Source organism: Sus scrofa, chromosome 4, assembly GCF_054392235.1.
Source record: "Sus scrofa isolate SSC_HxYL_T2T_F1_AM1 chromosome 4, Sscrofa_HxYL_maternal_Yorkshire_Landrace_v2.0, whole genome shotgun sequence".
Lineage (NCBI taxonomy): Eukaryota > Metazoa > Chordata > Mammalia > Artiodactyla > Suidae > Sus > Sus scrofa.
The window spans coordinates 125,746,271-125,763,023 of record NC_139386.1 but is presented as its reverse complement, the minus strand read 5'-3'; the positions used below and the strand labels follow the sequence as shown (position 1 = coordinate 125,763,023).

The following is a 16,753-nucleotide window of genomic DNA, read 5'->3' as shown; positions in this document are numbered from 1 at the left end:
GTGTAAATGTAGATAATATGACCTATCTCAGAGCAGCATCATGTGAGAATTCCCAGCATAATTAAAAGATTGTACATTGCAATTAGATACAATACTATACTTTTCTAATTATTGCTTAGTTATTTCAAGTATTTCTTTTAGACTTCTTTATGTAGTTGAAATGCAGCAATTAATAGCAACTCAACTCAATAACACTTTGGCTTGGATAAGCTTTAGGTGGCATTTGCATATATATTTACATGATATGTATTTCCTAAAATGTAAGTGCAAGCTTACAATCTGCTATCACGACATAATAACTAACATTTACTGAGCACCTACAATGTGTCAGATAGTGTACTAGGCTCTTAGTAGTGGGATATACCATTCTTCCCATTTTGCGAGTGATAAGACCAAGGTATGAAGCATTTAAGCGACTTACTCATTGTTGTATACATGAGCTTGTAAATGAGAATAGAGTCTTGACCCCACCCATTTTTGAGTCTGGAGCTGTGTTCTTAGTCAATATCATAGCTTAGTAGAGTTCATTATCCCAAGGCTGCTGTTATTTCAGTGTGTTAACAAAACGCTGTGGTGGCATCCTTACAGCCTCTAAACTTTAAACAACCTATCCAAGTCAGGGTCTTTTGAGGGGCTAATGGTTAAAAATGTCCCCAGTGTTATGCACATACACAAGCACTGAGCCGCCAAACACACCTGGAAAGACCTTTGAACACAGGGCCTCAAAAGCGGAGAAAATCCTGCTGAAAGTAACAGAGAGATTGGGAATATTCATTTGGCCTCTACTTGAATATTCCTGTCATAGGATGTACATTACCTTAAAAGGCAGTTAATTCTATTTCCGAGCAACTGTATGCATTCGAAAAGCCTTAATTGCTGAATGAGCATGAAATGTTAAATTAACTGAAACTGGGCATGCATTCTGACTCCTGTTCGTCACAAGCTTTTTAACTTCGCCCAGAGTTTATTCTACCTCACCTAAATGATTATACAATAAAGTAACCCAGTGATGGCAGTGACATAGAAAATTTGCTGTTTCTAATTTCATACATTATCTATTTATCATCCATTTATCTGCATGAAGGAGAATGACATGCTACTAGTGTGGACTCTGGAGCCAGATTTCATGGTCTGAAGCCCAATTTTAGTACGTACTGGCCCTATGAATCTGGGCATATTACTTAACAGCATTTTACCTCAGTTTCTTCATTTCTAAAACATGGAAAATAGCAAGTAACTCAAGTTTGCTGCACTAACGTATAAATAAGTTCAATAAACGTGAATGACAGAACAGTGCCTGGACTGTAGCGATTACTATGTGAATGTAGGCAATTACTGCCTTCCTACCTATCTCCTGTCTGTCTGTCTATCCATCCATCCACCCGTCCATCCATCCATCTAGTTAGACTCTCCAACTTGCCCCTCCTCAGTCTTGATCTGGGAAAGGATTTAAAGTAATTATCCATACTTGGGGGTAGGGGAGGAAAAGAAAACTATTGTGAAGAATTCTCAGAATAGTGGTTGTGGTGTAATTTTTAAAAGTCATGGAAGCACCTTATCAAAACTCTCAGAGAAAGGAGGGAAGCATAAACCACTAACCCTTGTACAACATGTACAACAAAAATCAGGTACACAGCTCTCTCCCTTCTCTCTCCTTTCCCCTCCCTTCCTCCCACGTGCTGCAGCAGAGCGAGGCAGGGGACTAAGAAGATTTGAAGAGGAACCACACCCAGTGCGGGGTATCAGGGCCTGAGCCCAATGAGGACGGACATGTGGAGGCAGCTCCGTGTGGTGCATCAGGGCCCAGCAAGAAGGGAGGTCTTCCATGGGCGGGGGCGGCGGGGAGGGGGACAAAAGACGTCAGCGCCCAAGCAAGGTGGGGAGGGTGTTACCTTGGTGAGGCATGAAAGCTACACATTTTGGATTCCTCTTAATTTCTTCTAAAAGAACATATGGTCCAAGGCTGACTTTCTATGTGACACCACTCACATCCAGTCTCGACTATCCTAAACTGGGGACACAAGCTCTCCAGGATTTGAAACCACTCCGAAGTAGACTGCGCACAGGTGAACACTGAACAGGCCTGGGCGCCCCACTGGACACTAAGTCAGTGACTGTTTTTTGTCTCCGACTAGACGTCTCTCTTTCCTGATTCCACACTGTCCCACTGCGCCGTCACTGTCCAGGATCCAACTGGTCCTGCATATTTCTGCAGTGTGCCTCTGTGTGCTTTTGATCTCGGTGTATTTGAGATTTCCTGATTTTAACATCTATGTAACCTTACAACACACCACTAGCCTAGACCGAGGTGAAAAATGACAAGAACCTGGCTTGTAAGGGGTTTATTTGGACTTTCTGCTAGGAACAGTATGGCCACCTGGTTTGGACACCTAGGCCTCCGGCTAGGCTTTCCTTATCTCAGCCTACCAGTTCGAGTCAGACCTTTGGCAATCCTTCATCAAGTGACTTAAAACCTTCAGCTCTGGATCTTAATCCCTCAAGTTCACTGGTGCTAAACAAAGTGCCACTTGTCCCATTTACTCTGTAATTGCTTCCTTGTTTGTCACATGCCAGAACACCAGGTCTGTGCCTCTATCTTACTCCAGTCAACAGATATCTGAGGACTATACACTGGCCAGCAAAGGCCCATGTTTGGACTCAGGGAGCAAGGAGTGAACTGCACGGGGTCTTCACCCCCAGAGTTTGCTTTGTCCTAAGGAAGACCTGTTAAAGAACTAGTGACACCGTTTTATTAAAGTCTGCAGAGAAAAAGCACAAGCAGAGGTAGCCCCAGATTCGGGGGAGCATGAAGCTTAAACAATGTGGGGTAACGTCTTTAAAAATAATTCAAGAATCACAAACGCAAAATGAGGTATAGGTGCTTGGAAGTAGCTTGCACAAACAACAGCTCTGAATCTTAAGCTTCATTAGGTCTATGGCAATTTATCTTCTGAGGACAGGATCTTGGAAGGAGTAGGACGAGGGGGTTAGCCCGCTGGGAGCTCAGAGTTGAGGAAAGGGAGAACGTCGCAGGCCAAGGGAACAGCAGCGGCTCTGAGTTGTAGATGTGATGGAGACGCCAAAGAGGGCCAGTGGGGGGCTGGAATGTAACAAACTAACCCAAGGTGACACTGCGGAGGGGGTCAGGGGCCAGACCATATAGGTCAAGTTAAGAGTTTTGCACTTTAAGAAAGGTGGACTGGTTGTGGGCGAGAAGATTAGTGGGGCTTCCTGAGATAAACGTGGACGGGCAACACACACGGAACACACCCAATTTCTGTCTCCTCAGGTTTGACGGTCTTCCTCACTGCCCAAGCTTCTGCCACTAGCTTGAAGGGAACCTTGGCCCTCGTGGCTGTCCTCACATCTCCCCTCAATGCTAGCTCTCACAGCTCCTTCAGCATGAGAGTGGGGCTTGGTCACAGGCTCCACGGTACCTGCCAAAGTGAGAGTTCCAGGAGGCCAGTGCCCTCCACGTGATGTGGGATTTGCCTTCTCTAGCAGCTGCCTAAAGGGGGCACATGACCCAAAAGTGCAGACGGAAGTGCAGCCCTGGGGTGTAAACTCTGGCCACTGAGAGACGGGAGACAGGGAGGGACAGCAGATAGACCTCATCCTTCTTCTCCTCTGAGCTGCTGTGAGGCAGGAGGATTCCACACAGCCCTCCCGGGCCCACCCGGCCAAGCCACTGGCTCCATTTCCTTGGAAAGCTGGAGCCAGCTCTGGAAGGTACCACACTGTATCTGCTCGCCCTTCCACCTGCTGCCTTTCTTTTCTTCCCTTCACTCTTACTTCTCTGCGATTGAACACGTCAGTGAAGCATCTTCACATTAACTTTGACTCAGGCTCTGTTTTCTAAGCTAACACACATTAAGAAATAAATGGATTCAAAAATCTATTAACCTACTATTGTGAGCTGTCAGTACGGTTCAATGTGGTATATACATTTGGGGGCCGGGGGGGGGGAGCTGCACTCAATGCATAAAAATGTTTCCAGGTCAGGAATTAAACCCACACACAGTAGGTGCTTCATAGATCTTCCTTCAGTGTAACTGGGATAGAGTATCAATATCCCAGAAAAGTAGGAAAGCATGTGATCAGACACCTGAACCAAAAAAAAAAAAAAAAAAAAAAAAAAAAAAAAAAACCAAAAAACAAACAAACAAAAAAAAAACTGAGCAGAATGTAACAATGCTATTGTTGACAACAAGCCCCGTAAAACTCTTCCAGACGCCGCTTCTATTCTATGGTGCTAAAAAGCCAAGACAAATTAAAAACAGTTGAGGAATGCATAAAAGAAGACATTAAAAGCATTTGTACTCTAAGGTTAGAGTGAAAAAGAAGTTTTAGTTCAACATAGTTCTCTTTGTGTATGATAATAAGGGATATACATTAACTATTTTTTATATCGAAGTTGTATTAATTCACAATGTTTTGTTAGTTTCAGGTGTACTGCAAAGTGATTAAGACACATTATTTTTTCTTTATCAGATCCTTTTCTCTTATAGCTCATTATGAGATATTGAGTAGAGTTCCCTGTGCTATAAAGTAGGTCCTTGTTGACTACCTATTTTATATACAGTAGTGTGTGTGGTATATTTAATCCAAACTCTTAATTTATCCCTCCCCCCTTCTCCTTTGGTAACTATAAATTAGTTTTGTCTGTCTGTGAGTCTATTCTGTTTCAAAAATAAGTTCATTTTTATAATTTTTTTAAGGTTCCACATAAACACACTATCATCTGATATTTGTATTTCACTGTTTGTCTTACTTCGCTTAGTATGAGAATCTTTTGGTTCATTCACATTGCTGCAAATGGTATTATTTCATTCTTTTTAATGGCTGAGTAATATTCCATTATCCATATCACCACATCTTCTTTATCTATTCCTCTGTTGATGGGCATTTAGGTTGCTTCCATGTCTTGGCTGTTGTAAATAGTGCTGCCATGAATATTGGGATGCATGTATCTTTTTGAGTTATAGTTTTCTGTGGATATATGCTCAGAAGTGGGATTGCTGGGTCATATGGTAACTCTATTTTTAGTTTTTAAAAAAAACTCTATACTGTTCCCCAAAGTGGCTATGCCAACTTACATCCCAGCAACAGTGTACAAGGGTTCCTTTTTCTCCACACACTTTCCAGCATTTATCATTTGTAAACTTTTTTATGATGGCCACTCTTACTGGTGTGAGGTGATACATTAACTTCTAAAAACAGCATTTAGTTGTTTAGTTGCCATGTTTTAAGCATTTAGTTACCATGTTTTAAGAAGGTACGTAAGTTCTATTTTTTTAACTACTTCTGGGTCTTAAATGTTTGTTCAAAATAGTAAAATAAAATGGTACCCTCTGGTGAAACAAATACTCATCCCTTCTTGTATAAATTCTCATTCTGACATAGAATTTTTCAGTCTTTTTTTCATGTTAGTACACAACTGGATGTGTTCAGCTGTTACACATGTGCATTTCTGTTTTCAGATATAGTAGTAAAGAACTGATGGTAAATTTCCTCAATTCTCTATTACATATTTCAAGAATTAATCCACGTTAAGGAGAAGGACCTCCTGAATTTAAATACACTGATTATCACATTAAGTGATTTGCTGAACTTGAAACCTTTAGCCTGCTAGAATAGCTGGTGTGCCTGTGCCTTTGTTTACCTCTTGTTATCAAAGACATGTATTTTAAGCTGTACAGTATACTCTGGCTTGAAGACTTTTTGGTTTTGTAGGTTTATTTTAATGTGGGCTCTTCTATTGTAAGTGAATTTGTTTTAATCTGTACTGAAGCATGTGTTCATAAAAACATAACCAAATACTGACTCTACAAAACATTCCTGGGTGTGTACCACATGAGCTGTGATGAATCCTGCTGCCTATCACTGCCATCCAGGGAAATGTGAAGACCGAGGGGTAGTTCCCTCGTGTGACATATCCTGAGCTGGCCCATAGTTCAAGACCACAGGGAAGATTTTTTTTTTAAGTTGACACCATCTATAGAATGAACATCTTGATATGTAGAGTGCTTTCCTGTGGACAGATTTCATAAACTGTTTTGATTGAATGGAAGGCATACCTTTTTTTTTTTTTTTCATTTAAGAAATCGTTTTCCTTTTGTACTTTCTTCCTAACTTTCCTATTTATTTATTGCTAGGAGAACTTAGAAAATGATATCAAATAAAATAGCAATTAAAGAAATAGGTATAGGAGTTCCCATCGTGGCTCAGTGGTTAATCAATCTGACTAGGAACCATGAGGTTGCAGGTTCGATCCCTGGCCTTGCTCAGTGGGTTAAAGATTTAGTGTTGCCGTGAGCTGTGGTGTAGGTTGCAGACGCGGCTCGGATCCTGCGTTGTTGTGGCTCTGGTGTAGACCAGCGGCTATAGCTCCGATTCGGCCCCTAGCCTGGAACCTCCATATGTCGCGAGAGCGGCCTAATAAAATGGCAAAAAGACAAAAAAAAAAAAATAGGTATAAATTCTGGAAAGGGTGTGAAGAAAAGGGAACCCTTCTATACTATTTTCTATACCATTGGTGGGTTGTAAGCTGGTACAGCCATTTCAGGAAACAGTATAGAGGTTTCTTAAAAACTAAAAATAGAGCTACCATATGATCCAGCAATCCCACTCCTGGGCATATATTCACAGAAAATTATAACTCAAAAAGATACATGCACCCCAATATTCATGGCAGCACTATTTACAACAGCCAAGACATGGAAGTAATCCAAATGTCCATTGACAGAGGAATGGATAAAGAAGATGTGGTGATATGGATAATGGAATATTACTCAGCTATTAAAAAGAATGAAATAAGACCATTTGCAACAACAAGGATGTCAACTAAGAGATTCTCACAGTAAGTGAAGTAAGCCAGATAGAGACAAATTATCATATAGTATTGTATATGGAATCTGAAAAAACAAAAATGATAAAAACGAACTCATTTACAAAACAGAAACAGACTCACATGCTTCAAAAACAAACTTGTGGTGACCAAAGGGGAAAGGTGAAAGGGAGGAATAAATTAAGACTCTGGGATTCACATACACACACTGCTAGGTATAAAATAGATAATCAACAAGGAACTACTGTATAGCCCGGGGAACTGTACTCAACGTTCTATTATACCTGTATGGGAAAAGAGTTTGAAAAAGAATGGCTATATGTACACGCATAACTGAATCATGCTCCCGTACGCCTGAGACTAACGAACACAACACTGTACATCATCTACACTGCAATATAGAATAGACATTAAATTAAAAAAGAAATAGGTGCAGAATGTGAGAAATGGGAAAAATATCTTTAGGTTGGTTAGTATGTCACTAATATAAAGGCTTTTGTCTTTTGAAAAGAAAAATTTACTTATTTAAAAATTAATGCCCATTACTGAAGAAAATAAGTAGTTATTATTTAAGTTTAATATGTTATTTTACAGAAGGGCAGAGAAGCAAGGAGCATGATAAAGCCGTTTACCACAGTCAGCTTAAAAGTGGCAAAACTCAAGCCAAGCCGGGGCTCTGTGTAAAATGTCACAGTCAACGGGATAAATACGCATAAAATGGACCCAGCACCAAAGGCCGTGAAGCCAATACTGATCATGTTTAATTTGACCCTTCTAAGTCCCACAAATAACGTTTGCACTCACAGCTTTAAGACACCCAAGTAAAATATACAATCAGCATTACTGAACACTATCTAGAAAGCTTTAAAATGTTTTATAGTGTAGAGTCATTTATTCACAGTATTGTTACAGTTCGTATTCTATATTTCTGAGAGGTTTTCAAGAAACCCCAGCTAAAACTGTCTATGGTATTTTTCATGACAGAACGATGGACCTAAGTATACAGCTTTAAGTATGTATTTTTCTATTTGAAATACAAATTTGAGGCACATGGTTAGTTGTTTGCATTTGTGCAAGAATCAATTTATATTATAGAAAACCTGCTGACTAGTGTTCCATTCAGGAGCATTCTGTCCCAACATTTTATGCATGTCTGTATTCAAACGAGAATAGTATTAAATGAACCTTTTATATTTTAAATATTCAAGAGTTTTATATTCAAAATTTCTTTTCTCGCTGTCAAACTGGTTTGCCTAAAGGCAGGGTAAGATCAAGTTAGACTCTCAAAGGTAGAATTAAATTTTATCTTGGCATCCATCATAATATACAGTTTGCTTAATATGCAAATAAAGAGTATATGGATTCAAAGAATAAAGGATTTTTAGGCAGTGTGTGAAATCTGAGGGACTGCTTTTATAGAATAGATTCCTTTCCCATTTCCATTTCCATCATTTTAATGAAAACACAGGGTAAACAAATTATAATAGAAATGTTTTAAGTTACCATTTTCCATTCAATTTTACTTCTATTGGGTTATTTTTCATGACAGCTCTTTATAAAACTAATAAAAATAGAAGAGAAGAAATAAAATAAATATAAGGTAAAGAAATCGTTACCTCAGCCTTTCTGGAGAGTTCCATCCAGTCATTTTTGTTGTAACTACACATGATGCTGGCGATCAAAATCTTTAAAAAGAGAAAGAAAAGACTGTAAAGAGTTATGCCTTTGTACTTAAGCATATTTTAATATTTACATACATATGTTAGTTTCCCATTAGCTGCAAGAAATTGTTAAAAATACCAGGGTATGATAGTGAAGCAAAGGATGAGATTTGGGGGCTTCAGACTTATGTTAGAGACTTTCTCATTTACTATCTTTGACTACTTTGAGCCAAGTTACTTTTTTTCTGATCTTCAGCATTCTCATTTTTATTTATTTTTAATTTATTATTTTTTTCTTTTTATGGCTGCACCCACAGCATATGGAAGATCCCAGGCTAGGGGTCGAATTGGAGCTGGAGCTGCCAGCCTATCATAGCCACAGCAACACCAGATCCGAGCCACGTCTGTGACCTACACCACAGCTCATACCAATGCCGGATCCTTAATCCACCAAGCAAGGTCAGAGATCAAACCCGCGTCCTCATGGATACGAGTCGGATTCTTAAACCACTGAGCCACAACGAGTACTCCGCATTCTCATTTTAAAGATGGAGATAATAGCCCTGACTTGCCAATTTAAAATAGTGATGGTTGGATTTACATGAATTTGTGTATGTGCAAATTTCTTTAAATCACACAAGGATGTAGAAATATTTATTAATATAATTATTGGTATAGCAAAAGGGTTCAAGGTATGGAACAGATAAATTACTGTCTTCTTCAGCCATGTCTTATTATAGTATGGATAATAACACCTTAGCTGTTCAGAATGCATTATAGTTTCAAATCTTGTAAATGTTGATTATTTACTACAGTCTTACGGTAACCTTATAACAGAGGTTATATAGTGTAATAATTATTAGTATCTGCTAGTATGAAACCAGAATATCCAGATCAGAGCTTGAACTCTACCACTAACTCTATGGCCCTGGGCAAGACTTTTAGTTCCCTCACTGGATAAGAGTACTACCTACATAGAAAAGTAATAACAGGATTGCTAGGAGTTAGCTGGTTCCAATGATGTGCTAGGTACTGCTTGAACGGTTTTCACCTTATTAACTCACTTTTCCACTTACAACATTATTCTCCCCATTTTACAGATGCAGATGCCAGGCACTGAGATGTACAGGTTACAAAGCTAATAAGGAGGAGAGCCAGTACTCAGACCCAGTAATTTGACTGGGACTCTGTGTTTTTAACCCTAGGTTTAGTTGGTCTAATATATGTATACAGTACATGTCAGTAATTCTATTTATTAGCATTTAAAGACTATAAGATCATGACACAGAGCATGTGCCAAGCCTAAAGTCACAGAGTCTTGTGGAAGAATCCACTAAAAGCCATTAGGGTTTCACCACATACACAGCTTTTGTCTAGAAAAAGCAAAACAAAACAAAGACATGCTGTAAACGTCAGAGGAATGCATTTAGCATAAAGAGAAAGATAGAAAATAGGTTGTGATCATATTGGAGAGAGTTCTGAATACCAGCGTTCTAGACATTGAATAAGCCTATCCTTAATGTTGGGTCTGTTTTTTCTCTCCTGATAGATAGACTGTGATCTCCATGGGTGCTGGGGCTGTTCTGAACCATTCGTCATTTGATCTTAAAGAACCAGCATGATGCTTGGCACATAGCAAGACTGAGCGAATAAATGCACAAGGGCACTAAAGGTTTAGGAACAGGGGATTGCTTTATCAGTTCATCCTTTAAAGATTAAGCAGAAACGAACATCAGGACTTAGAGAAGGGAAACAGTAAACAATTGGTGAAAACTGTTGGCAAATGTTATATGAATCAGAGTCAACAATGAACAGGGCAACGGAGAGTATTGGTCTTGGTGATGGAAAAAAAAAAATCAGATATTAGAATACACAGGACTTGTGAACCAGAAGGACCAATTAAGAAAGAAGAATCCAGAGATCTGAGAGTCTGATCCTGAGTGACTGAGAAAATCTCAGGACTTCTAAAGGTAGGACAATGATGAGAAAAAAGGAAGCCAGGAGAAACAGTATATTCAAACAGATTCCTCTTGAGAGAAAGGGACAGAGAGAAATCTAAAAGCAGATGATCCTTAGAGGAGGAAAATTAAGAATGCATAATTCATTTTGATTGAGATCAGGATTCACCTTCTGTGTCCAGTGAGGATGCAGCTTTTAAGAATTTGGGAGAAAAATGTAAGAATAATTTATGGCCTTTTTGGTAGGAGCTGAAAGAAAGCGAAGAGTCCAAAAATTCCAAACTTGCCCATTTGCAAGCAAAAAAGGGTCACTACTGTAATTATGCATCTTCAGTAAGACATGCTCTTTCTGCCCTTCCCACGTGATCTAAGACCTCAGGGGTATTCTGCTCCACTCTCCAGTTAGAAAACAGACCAGGGAGGAATACCACAGAGGGTACCAGATCTTCTGGGACTAACTAGAGTAATATCTCTTTATGAGTATCCCCTGCATGAAAAAAAAAAAAAAAAAAAAAAAAGGACCTCACAGGACAAGAAAATTAAATGGGATGAAGGCTGGGGACAGGCAACAGTGGCCTGCTGTCTTCAATGGCCTCTAGGTCAAGTAAACAAACATTAAAAAGAAAATGGTTAATCCAAGGATTTAAGGAAGGAACAAAGTCCCCAAGCTGGCTGGTAAAACTTCAAGGGTAGAGTTAGATCCAAAGATGCTGACTGAAAAAGCAGTTTTAGCTTTGGCTATGAATTCTCCTGTGGCGAGAGAGACAAACGATGGTCCCAGGTTTTTAGGGAATTTTATTACTCAAAGCAAAGCAAGACCAGACAAAACAAACAAACAAAACAAAACAAAACAAAAGTGAAACCCAAATATGCCTCCAATCATGACAAAGTAATCCTCAAGTTCACATGCCCATGCAGATGTGGAGTGGCTACTAAATTGGCAGGGTGCCCTCCTCTCCAGCGCCCCTCTGAAGGTGCCATGGAGGACAACTTACTTCCAGGGGCCAGCACCAACTGCCAGGGAAGTAAGGTTTACTCGCACTGACAATCGATGTGACAGATGCTTTCAGCTAAAGACTGGTATTGTTCCTTTATACTAAATGGCAATTTTTATTCTGATAAAGCTGTTTTTGCTTCAGATATATATTGATTGCATCTGGATTGGTTAAAATCATCCTTTGCTTTTTAAGTCCTGAGGGTCATGAGGAGCTACAATTGGGCTTGATGGCGAGAATAAATGTTACCCAGAGAGCTGTCCCGAACACTCGAGAACGTGGTGCCACCAAATGCCAAGGAGTGCAGTGACGGATGTGATTTGGGGCACGCTGTCATTGCAGAGGGGTGACCACAGGTGGGAGAGTACATTATGTTGAGCAGACACAGGTTTTGTGTGCTCTGAGCAGCCAAGCACTGCTGCGCTGCTCTCTTTTGCTCATCTTCTAAAACAGATTCTACCTCTTTGTCCAAGAAGCTGGGAAAATATCCCTGACAGGGTTAATCATAGTGATCAGCTTCTCTGCTCTCGTTAAAGTCCTTCAATGGAGCTGGAAAGGTAAAGGCTTTTTTTCCCTCTTTGGTCCCTAAGCTGGAACGAAGTGTGTTCAGAGCAGCTGGCTCCTCACTTAACCAACCAAATCCTCCCACCCCAACCCAAGGTTGGCTGCACCAGGTAAAAATAAAGCAGAGGCAGAGGAAAGTAGAGATGCACAATGGAGGGAGTTTCCTGCCACTTTTAAGTCAGGTGTACCACTAACATGCCTGCACATATGAACTAATAAATACCACTTTGGGCTTAAGAACATTCAAGTTACATTCTGATTTCCTATCACTGAAAGTCTTGACAATTACTATATACCAAACTAAAATGTTTATTTTTAAAATAACTTCCTGGAGTTCCCTTGTGGCACAGCAGGTTAAGGATCCAGTGTTGTCACTTGGTGGCTGGGGTCCACGCTCTGTCGTGGGTTCGATCTCTGGCCTGGGAACTTCCACATGCCATGGGTGTGGGCAAAAAAAAAACAAAAACAAAAACAAAAACAAAAAACACAAAAAACAAGACAAAAAATAGCTTCATAAGCCTTTTTTCTCTCAGGTAAAGGGAAAAAAACTTTATACATTATTTTAAATGCTAAAATCTAAACAATCTAAATATCTTTATCTAAAACCAAGAGATGGTTTGTGAAAATCTGTGGTGACATTCTATTTCAGAGGAATAAAAATGACCTCAACATCTTTTTATTCTTTATTAAAAGATATTAGGATTTTTCAAAAAAGTCACACTAAAAGACATTAACACTAAAAGGACACTGGACGGAATTTAATCTTTCTTTGATGATTAGAAAAACTTCAGTGTTTTACTGTGCTTGGTTTCTAATCAAGCAAGAGAAGACAGGTTACTTTGTTCCTACAGGAAAAAAAAAAGAATTGATGTATATTTTATATTGTGAAACATCATGAAATGTTACTAGAAATGAATACCCAATGAACCATTTCTAAAACGGAGTAACATTTCCCTATATAGCACTTAATTCATGCCATTTCTAGTGCTCCACTTTTCATGACTCATATTTTAAAACATTATTGGATGAGTTTACACATAAAAGCCAAATGCTATGTAATGTTTTAACTACATCCAACATTTTATGATACACAGTCTAGTGAGAGAGTTAAACAATGTCAGTTAACCAATCAATATGCAAACTGAGCACCTGCTGTGGTAGCACTAGATGATATGCAAAGGGGTTTAAGACACTGACTCAGAGTCAGAGATGGTTTTTGGTGCTTCGGTTACTGAAATTGGATGTGTTCCATGAAAGGGCATTCTTCTTTTTTTTTTTTTTTTTTTTTTTTGGCTGTGCCCATGGCATGTTGGCATGTGGAAGTTCCCAGGTCAGGGATCGAACCCATACCACAGTGGCGACCCAAGCTGCTGTGGTGACAATGCTGGATCCTTAACCCACTGTGCCACAAGGGAACTCCCATGAAAGGGCATTCTTATATCTAATTCTGCTTTATACAGAATACTTTTAAGTTGTAATTTTCCATAGTTTTGACTTTCACTTTGACTAACGAATATAACTTAAAATGTGCATTCTTTGTGTAAACATCTAATTTACATGAAACATTAATGGCCTAAAGTATATACAATGACAACTATAATAATTTATGGATCAAATTTTGCATGTTGTTTCCTCCCGAAAAATACTTCAAGGGTTAAAAACAACAGTACACTTACTCTGCAACAACAACAACAACAACAAAACAGTGTTAAATGGCTTCAACTGTCATCTTTCCAAACTTTTAAAGAATCACAAGTCATGGTCAAAAATTTTTTTAATTCATTTCTTTATGGAATAAGATGATCTTACCAATTTTTTTCAAGCTCAACTACAAAAAAGTCTGTACATCGGAAATTAAGGTGAAGAACAACATAAAACTTCCAACTGGTTCCCAGCAGGCATCTTATCGCCTTCCCAGGCACTTCCTTTTTTAGGTCTATGCTTAAAATAGAGGTTGGAAACACCTTTTGGTATTCTGTAATCATACTGTGAACTACACTGGAAATTCAGTCAACAATTCGGCTTCAAGACAACCTAAATTTTGTAGCAGGAAACACTGCAATGTGACAAAGGCGAACAACTGTAAATTATAAGTAGCCAAGTTAGGTTTTGCCAAACAATTTAACAAAACCATTCCTAACACTACTGGGATTATATTTTATGGGAAAATAGCATGTGACATGTGCTTTTCAAAGACATTTAAACTCAGAAAACATGTTTATTAAACAATAATTAACTGTACAACATTCAAATTGTAAATGTTCTTTATACTTTACTACAAATATAGTGAAAGTGATATTGGTTTGGTTTTCCTGAAATGTAGAAACTGAGGGCAGAACAGTAAAAGTACGACTTATACGTATGATTGGGTCACTATGCCATACAGCAGAAGTTGAGACAGCAGTGTAAATCGGCTATATTTTGATTAAAAAATTTTCAATTAAAAAATCAAATAAAGTAAAACTCGTAAGATCTTCAAATTTTATATAATCATTGCTATTTAATGGTTGCAAATGGGAAGAGTGTTCTTAAAGTTGTCCTTTAATATATTATTTTAAAATTCATCATTTTCTATGGTTATTTTGGGACCAACAAATACCTTGCTTATACAACGACTCCTAATATAGAAAAGTCATGTCAAAGTTATACACCACATGCGTAATTTCCATAGAAAACAAATCAAAGCTGTTTTCCACAAGAAAAAAAATACTGCATATTACTCAGGAACTACAGTTAATTACTGTTTTCCTCTCATTTTGGTCACTTATTACCACGTCTTTATCTAGTTTCCATCTCTACTGTGTCCAGCTACTGATCAGCCCTAGATCACCTGTGACTTTGGCAAACGCATTAGATGTTTTCAACCTAAATCTTTATTGGAACTCCCTCCAGCACTGAAACAGTTAACCACCTCCAGCTTCCTGAAAATGAGTTTGGGAGCTACCTCATTTTTTTCTTATTTTTCCTATTTTTACTGTTCCTTCTCAGGCTCTTCTACCTCTGGCCACCTTTTACATGCTGATGTCCTGAGGAACTACTCAGGGGCCAGGTCCCCAGGCCCTTTTTTAGTATATACACATTCATTAGATATCATATTCACATGATACAGACACATTCATTAGATATCACAGTCACAATGATTTCAGATAATAGCTATATGAAGAAAATTCATGAAGCATATGCCTCCAACCCGTATCCTTCTCCTGAGTGCCAGAACCGCATATTCAACTACCTCTAGACCTACTTTCAACTTGCCCAAAAGCAAACTTAATTTCTCCACCCTGAATCTTCTCTTTTCTCCACATTAAATATACTCATACCCTATCCTTTTGTCCCAAGTTAGAAAACTAGGAGGGGATTTTCTTTCTTCATTTCTCTCATTGCCTACATCCAAATATTTACCAAATACTGTCTAATCCACTGGTTCTCAAATCGGACTGAACATTGAAATCACCTGCAGAATTAAAAGGAATAACCCCAATATTTGTATGTAGTTAGGCCCAAGGAGCAGGATTTTTCAAGTCTCAGATGATTCTCAAGTGTAGGAAAGTTCTGAGAAGTACTGCTCTAGTTTATGCCTTGGGATGGTTGGATACCTCTTCCAGGTGTTCCTGACTCTTCATCATGACTGTCTTAATTAAGAGTTTCACCACCTCTCCCCCAGGTTACTGAAGTAGCTTTCTTATCAATTATTCTCCCTATCTCTGATATCAGCCTACACCATCTGCCAGGTCCTTCTAAAGAGACACACCTGATCACATCACACTTCTACTTCAAATCCAACTTCAGGATAAAATCCAACTCCTTAATATGCTATACAAGACTACAATGCAATGTTTGCTCCAACCATACTGAATTACTTTGCTTCCTGAATGTAACATGAATTCTGCATTCTCTTGACCATATGTCTATTCCTTTTGTCTCAATGAAAAAGGAACGGTCCCTGTGCTCTAGGAACATATGGTATAATAAAGGAGACATATGTAAATTGATACAAAAATAATTATAGTGTACGAACCAGAGTGCAGTGAGAACCGAAAGGGAAGAGTGATTATTTGTACCTGTGTGAATCAGGGAAAGCTTCATAAAAAAGTAACTCTTAATTGATTGTGAAATCATCCAAGGGTATTTATTGGAAACTGATTAGAAATAAAAAGCCAAGAGTACCCCAGTTGTGGTAAGCAGCAGAAACAAAGGCTCAGGGCACTGGTTAAGGGCTATGCTCTGTGCAATGAATCTCCAGTTGTTCAACTTAGCTCTGGGAGAAATGAATGGTTACACTTCACAGGCAGTGGAGCTGGAAGCGTGTAGAAGACAGATTTGTTAAGACATGGGGCTAAAAGAATGGTTTCTAATCAGCTGAGCATTTGGATCCAAAGTTTGGACTATTCTGTCTAGTAAATTCCTGCCCCTGCCCCTCTTTGGACGTTCTCTTTTCTAGGAAGCCTTACCTGTTCACCCTTCCTCTCCTGCATCAGGCACACCTCTTCCGTGATCTCACAGCATCTTACTGCATTTGACTGTCATCACATTTATTATATTGCATTAAATTGTTGTTTGCACATTTCTTAAAAGATGACCAAAGTTTGGGGAGGAGGGCATGGCCCAGTTTTTCATCTCTATACCTCTAGCATTTAATATTGTACCTTATATTTAATTTGGAGTCAATAAATATTTACCTCAAAGGAATAACTTAAATAACTGAGAAAAGGAATTATAACACACATT

At 38.8% G+C, this 16,753-nt stretch overlaps 1 protein-coding gene across 2 annotated transcripts in view; it reads right to left on the bottom strand.

Moving 5' to 3' along the window:
* DPYD (dihydropyrimidine dehydrogenase) overlaps positions 1-16,753 on the bottom strand; it is a 783,111-nt gene that overhangs the window by 260,363 nt on the left and 505,995 nt on the right. For both annotated transcript variants that reach the window (XR_014842857.1, NM_214044.3), the window contains 1 exon segment: positions 8,464-8,532. Coding sequence is in view for 1 of the 2 variants with exons in the window: in NM_214044.3 (NP_999209.2) it covers positions 8,464-8,532 (69 nt within the window). In the remaining variant the exon portion in view is untranslated.